This window comes from Gigantopelta aegis, chromosome 13 (assembly GCF_016097555.1).
Source record: "Gigantopelta aegis isolate Gae_Host chromosome 13, Gae_host_genome, whole genome shotgun sequence".
Lineage (NCBI taxonomy): Eukaryota > Metazoa > Mollusca > Gastropoda > Neomphalida > Peltospiridae > Gigantopelta > Gigantopelta aegis.
The window spans coordinates 2,104,163-2,111,043 of NC_054711.1; the positions used below are offsets into that span (position 1 = coordinate 2,104,163).

Sequence of the window (6,881 nt, forward strand, 5' to 3'; positions counted from 1 at the left end):
TCATAGGCACAGTCTATGGCCATCAAGTCCATAGTCATCGGTAATGGACATTTATTTTGTCCACGGCCTAAGACGAAGATAGTATCTGTGGTCTCACATGCACTGCTCATTAGTTTTATTGGGGAGAAACCCCAACGTCATCAGTAATGAAAATGTATTTAATCCAACATAAACTGCACTGCCTAAGACGTAGGTTTATCCGTCGACGACTCTGTTGCATTAGAAACAGCTCATTTAGCATTCAGATATTCTCTAATTTCTGAAAAATGTTCTCCTTCTGGAAATGTATTTAGTCCAACAGAAACTACACTGTCTACGATGAAGGTTTATTCTTCGACGGCTCTGCTGCATTAGAAATACGCTCCTTTAGCCACCAGATATTCTCTAATGTCTGAACACTGTTCTCCTTCTGCCAAATCAAGTGGTGTTTTGCCAGCAGAATTTGCCAAGTTTATGTCTGATCCTTTCATTACTAAATACTTGACAGATTCGAACCGATTCTGGCGCACTGCTTTGTGGAGTGAGATTTCTCCGGAACTATCTACGATATTCACGTTCTTATCCTTCGAAAGTATAGCGTCCACCAAATTGGAACGACTCGTGTCTGCTGCTAAAAGCAAAGGTGTCATATTCGCTTTATTTATAATATTAGTGTCAGCTCCCCGACAAAGTAGCTCAAAACCAATAAAGGGATTCCCTTCCCTTGCAGCAATATGCAGTGGGGTGTCACCGTCATTGTTTACCTTGTTTATGTGGGATCCCTTTTCTATTAAATACTTTATCCATCGTTCTGCACTAGGCTGTACCATATAGTGAAGTGGAGTATTTCCAGAACAATCAGATACATTGACATTGGCTCCCTTCTCCACTAACGCTTCCAGTACAGGCGTGACCCACTTCCTAGCTGCCAAATGTAAAGGATGTGTGCTTGATGTATCTGTCAAGTTAGGATCAGCTCCTTTGTCTAGAAGATAAAGACTAATACTGATTTTGATTGGGTGATCCATTAGTGCCAGGAGAAGTGGAGTTCTGCCTCGATCATCCTCGGCGTTTATATCAGATCCATGCTCCACCAAGTATGTCACACAAACCAGTGACCAGTCTAGCGCAGACGATGGGAGAGATGTTGCTAAATGAAGTGGGGTTCTTCCTTTATGGTCTGCTACGTTCACAAGTGAGCCGTTGCTTATTAGATACGTCATACATTCTACCAAATCCCTCCATTCCACCTTAGGGTAGTTTTGAAGTGTAGCCAGAAGTGGAGTGTTCCCAGATCGGTCTTTTTTGTTCACACTGGCTCCACCTTCAACTAATGCTTTTACTAAACGTGGTGCGTGTACTTTGGCTGCCAGATGTAGAGGTGAATTCATCTCCGTATTACCCACTGAATTTGGATCTGAAATTTTGTGAAGAAAATACCATGCCACATCTTCGGTGTTATGTTCTACTGCCAGGTTAAATAGCGACATTACATCATCATTTGCCAGAGTCTCCTCGGACTTCATATCTATTAAATAACTTACAGTTTGCAAGGAGCCTTCCTTAGTGGCAATGTGTAGTAGAATGTTTCCAAATTCATCTACATTATCCAGCTTGGCTCCATGGTGGATCAAAGTTTCAACAACATTTTCCTCTCTGTTGCAAACAGCAAAGTGCAGTGGTGATTTCCTATCTGCATCTGTTATATTGGGATCAGCCCCGTTATCAAGTATACATAGACACACGGCAGATGTGTTATGAGCTGATGCAAGATGAATGGGCATCGTGCCATAACGGTTTGGCAGATCTATTTGTAAACCCTTTTCTACTAGATACCTGACCACGTCCACTGAACTGTAGTATGCAGCAATGTGAAGTGGCGTGTTCCCAGATGCATCTACAACATTTAGCTTTGCACCCTTCTCAACTAATCGTGTAACTACTTCCATGGGTGAACCTCTATGTTTATTCATTTTCTCTGTTACCACTCCTGTTTCTGTTGCAGTATTCAGTACATCATCACGCATGGCCAGGTGCAATGGATAATTCTGTTCTGCATCAGTGACATTTGGATCAGCTCTTTTATCAAGTAGATACAGACACACATCAAAACTCTTAACAGTTATTGCCAAAAGAAGTGGTGTACTTCCATTGTTCTCAATATTAACACTGGATCCATTTTCAACAAGGCATTTTACAAATTCCAGTGCATCCATTCGTTTTTTAATTGTGGCATGAAGGGGCATCATCCCCATTGTATCAGTTGTACTCAAACTAGCTCCATTCTTAACCAATACCTCTGTTAATTCTAAAGTGCGTTTTATCAGTGCCAAGTGTAAAAGTGGTTCATTCTTTCTGCCTGTCAAATTAGGATCAGCCACTTTATGCAGCAAATATAAACATACAGCAGTAGGCATAGCAGATGATCTTTGTGCTAGATAGAGTGGTGACATGCCTTTTTCATTGAGCAGATTTATCTGTGATCCTTGTTCAACTAGATAGCTTACAACTTCTAGTAAGTTCTCTGTAGCAGCAATGTGAAGTGGAATTTCTCCATCTTTATTGGCAGTATTCACCTTAGTGCCATTTTGAACTAATATTTTTACTAGAACTAGACGATCAGCACTAGCGAATGCAATGTGTAAAGCAGTGTTCTTGTTTACGTCAGTCACAGAGACATCTGCTCCATTACGTAGTAACTGTGAAGCCACGCCAACTTCGATGTTAGAAGAAGTGGCGTCTTCCCATCTGAATCTGGCACATTTACATCGGATCCTTTTACTATTAGATAATTTGCACAGTCGTCTCTCGTATGAAGTTTTTCTATTTCAAAAAGTGACCTTCTGCCTTTGTTATATATTATGTTTATTCCACATATTAATGGAATTAAAAATGCCGATTTCTTTCCTTAGGCGATATGAAGTGGTGTCTTCCCAAGTGCATTGCGTGCCTGGAGATTGGCTCCCTTTTCTACTAATGCCTTCACTGTATCCAACGACCCTTCATAGGCTGCTAAATGCAGAGGAGTGTCTTTATTTATACCTTGTACATGAGGATCGGATCCTATTGAAAGCAAGTACAAAACCATGTCAGATGTGTTATGTTTTGCTGCTAGATGTAGTGCAGTCTGATGTTCTTCACTGACTGCAGAAATGTTACATCCTTGTTCTATCAAAATAGCCACAGAGTCCACACATCCATAATAAGCTGCTATATGTAATGGACTTTTATCTCCCTTCATGGTATTCCACCTCATTGGATTCGCACGTACAATTTCTTTCAGGACAGCACCATCATCATGGGCAGCTGCCAAAGAGACAACAACTTCAGGTTTTAATGATATTGAGTAGCTGAATAACCTTCTAAACAGAGTTCCCGCTCCAATTCTCGAACTACTTTTAGACTCCATGGCCATTTCTACATAATACACGAAACCTCTGTGGCACTGAAGTAATAGTTGTTTTGCAGCTTTTTCAAGGATGGTGGAGTTGTTGCCCATCTTTGTGAGTTCGTCAATCAGTAGACCGGATATTCTTCCATTTTCCTGCTCAAGTGCTAGAAACAACATCGATTCTAAATCAGACGATCCCAGTTCCAAGTCGTTCCTTGGTTTCAATAAATTTCTAAATATTTCCATATCATCAGTGTTTGATGCTGCTGCGGCAGAAAGTGAACTTACTGTTGGAGCAATCCCCGAATTCAGCAGCATGTCAACTACTTCTGTATTTCCAACCAAACAAGCAACATCTAAAATCTCCTTTTTTTGCAGTCCAAACTCACTCGAGTCTGATTTACAAAGACTGGATACAAAATGGCTGGACAATGCTTTAAGATTGTTTGTCACTGCTAGACTTCCTGGCGATGTAGAAATAGCAATAGCGGTAATCGAACCGCGAACGGTTATGTCATCCAAAATAATTTTGTTTCTATTTCCAACATACTTCCAGGTCTTTTCTAGTGTGTCCTCGCTAAAAGCAACTTCAACGTCAAGTTCTTGAGCATCAAGCTTCTGGTTCAAGATTTCTGCGGGAACCTCATTGTTCCAGACTATTTCTGTGAGAAAATTCACGAACTCTTCGTCTTTGAATGACGGGTGGGAAAGAATGGTTCTGATGTTTGGCACATTCGTTTCGTCCTCAACGTGCCGAGTCCCTTTCAACTCATCAGTGGGCCTTTCGGCAAGGAATCTGTCGTTTTCCGTATTTACCATCACTGTAACAATGCTTCTAGTGGGCGCACGTGGTGTTACAACGTACTCAAGAAGCATGGATACAGGACAAACTTCAATGCTCTTCTTAAGGAACTCGCCAGAAAACTGCAGAAACAATGTGTCAAAAACTGACTGGTGAATGAATGAATACGATTTGTTGATTTCGTTGTACTCGAGGTAGACGCCAGTAATAGATTGAGCAGCTGTTTTTATCTGGCCAAGAGAGACGCCAGTGTTAATAGTGCATACATTCTTCAGAGTGTTAATCAGACGAAGTGTCTCTTTGTCCTGTTGAAATGGATCCAGACAGTCTTCCTTCAACGTGCCCCGTTTGAACATTATGATCAGGAGAACGAGATACTGAAACTGACTATCCTTGTCTAATTTTATATTATCTAACTGTCGCTTGAGGTATTCGATAGGATTCTTGAAATAGTCCATCCCACGCTTCTGTGCTTCTGGGGAGTTTACGTAAAAGCTACAACACTGAGGAAATCCCAGCTCGGTAAAGGTCAGATCTACAGCCAGTTCCCTCTCATTTTCTGATAAGGTGTCGTTTATTGTTGTACATGCTTTTAGGTGTCGATTAAGGATGTCTCTTTTTTCATCTGTAGTCAGGCAATACTCAGAATCATGCAAGTTCAATAAGTGACACTTTTTAAAAACATCAAAATCCTTCAAATTATTTTCACATTCTTGAAATATTTGTGATCTACATGTTATTATAATTTTTATTAAGCCAGCTTTCGCTAATTCCCACATTCTGGGAAAATTCAGTTCCCACTTTTGTACATATTCATGTATGAGATTGCTTCTTCCAAATATGTCATCAATTAAAATAACAAGTTTCTCTTTTTCCGTGGCAGACATCAAATTATGTGGAATCTGTATTTTATCAAACTGTGAAGGATGCTGCAACAGTAATACTTGCCTCTGTTTTATCTTCCTGATGTATTTCATGAGATACAAACCAAGAGTTGTCTTTCCTGACCCTGGACGTCCCACCAAGACCACAATGCCTAGATCATCGAGGGTAGTCTCGCCTTTCTTGTGAGATCTTGTGGTAACATAGATGTTGGAGTTCAGCGTACGTAAAATGTATTCTGCTAGGTCTGCATAAAACAAAAATAGTCCATTAGTGCGTCTTAGGCGGAAAAACAACCTCACTAAACCAAAACTACATTAGACAATTTTTTGCATGTTTTAAAACGTATCTCTGCACCTATAATGATGATGATGATGATGATGATGATGATGATGATGATAATGATGATGAAGATGATAATAATTATTATTATTATAAAAATAATAATGTTAAAATTATATTATTATAATTATTATAAAAATAACAATGTTAAAACTATTATTATTATTATTATAATTATTAATATTATAAAAATTATAATGTTAAAATTATTATTATTATTATTATTATTTGTATTATTATTATTATTATTATAAAAATAACAATGTTACAATTATTATTATTATTATTAGTATTATTATTAAAATTATGTTAAAATTATTATTATTATTATTATTACTATTATAAAAATAACAATGTTAAAATTATTATTATTATTATTATTATAAAAATAATAATGTTAAAATTATTATTATTATTATTATTATTATTATAAAAATAACAATGTTAAAATTATTGTTATTATTATTATGATTATTATTATTATAAAAATTATAATGTTAAAATTATTATTATTATTATTATTAGTAGTAGTAGTAGTAGTAGTAGTAGTATAAAATAACAATGTTAAAATTATTATTATTATTATTATAAAAATAATAATGTTAAAAATTATTATTATTATTATAAAAATTATGTTAAAAATATTATTATTATTTTTATTTTTAGTATGATAATTATAATTACTATTACTATTACTATTATTATGATTATTATTATTATTATTACAAAGCCTTACGTTTCATATTCCTGAATCTTCCGCTTTCTGTGTCTAAAAAAGAACAAACATTAAATTGATTAAAAATGGAATTTGGTAGAACTAAATATTTTGTTGGGATTGTTTTGCATGAGAAAATCGATTTTCTGATTTCTTCCCATTTCTCTCTTATTTTGTACTTTAATTCATTCTCCGTGAATACTGCCGTACCGTAGACACATTTTATATTAAGGTAGATAACATTTTACTTAGCTTTTGACGTCGCAGTGTTGTTTACTTGAAATTTTGAATCTGATGCTATTTTAACAATGTTTTACCTACGACGGACGTTCAGACAAAAATCACTTATTAATGAACAGGGTTGTTTTTTTTTTTTTTGACAGATATCACATTTGAGACACGTGTATTTTATTTTAGCCGTTAATTGAAAAATGCTGAGCAGTAGTAAATACAAATCCCGTTGGGTTTTTTCACGGATACTTTGTTATAAATGTTTGTCTTTATTAACTCTAATCACCCCCACCCCTCCCACCCCCCCCCACCCCCAACCGCTACCGATCAGCTTGTTCTTAAAGTGCATGTACACCCTATGACCTGACCTGACTTGACCTGACCACCATCTCTTATCAGTACCTGAACATTTATTATAAATCACCTGATGTGTCACTTAGCGTTCTTGTGAAGCTTTTACCTGTCGGACGCTTTGTGACATTTTCTGTGGGTGGAGTTATCTCCCTTTTTTGCGTATCTCCAGATTTATCAGAATTGTC

The 6,881-nt window shown here is 36.7% G+C and overlaps 1 protein-coding gene across 1 annotated transcript; it reads right to left on the reverse strand.

The window, feature by feature from the left end:
- Nucleotides 1–350: 350 nt before the first annotated feature.
- On the reverse strand, nt 351–6,528 carry LOC121387594 (serine/threonine-protein phosphatase 6 regulatory ankyrin repeat subunit A-like). The gene is made up of 3 exons (XM_041518754.1): nt 6,133–6,528; nt 3,060–5,301; nt 351–2,760 (listed from the first exon to the last, which is right to left on the reverse strand). Exons 1-3 carry the CDS (start codon nt 6,137–6,139, stop codon nt 351–353), a joined length of 4,659 nt encoding a protein of 1,552 aa, XP_041374688.1. The 5' UTR covers nt 6,140–6,528.
- Between the last annotated feature and the right edge of the window lie 353 nt (nt 6,529–6,881).

Bases quoted from the DNA above. Each gene is read 5' to 3' on its own strand.
- LOC121387594 (XM_041518754.1), bottom strand. The intron at 2,761-3,059 runs GTACTTGCTTTC...ATTATCTAATAG, and splicing joins AACACATCTGACATGGTTTT to TAAAAGGATCCGATGTAAAT.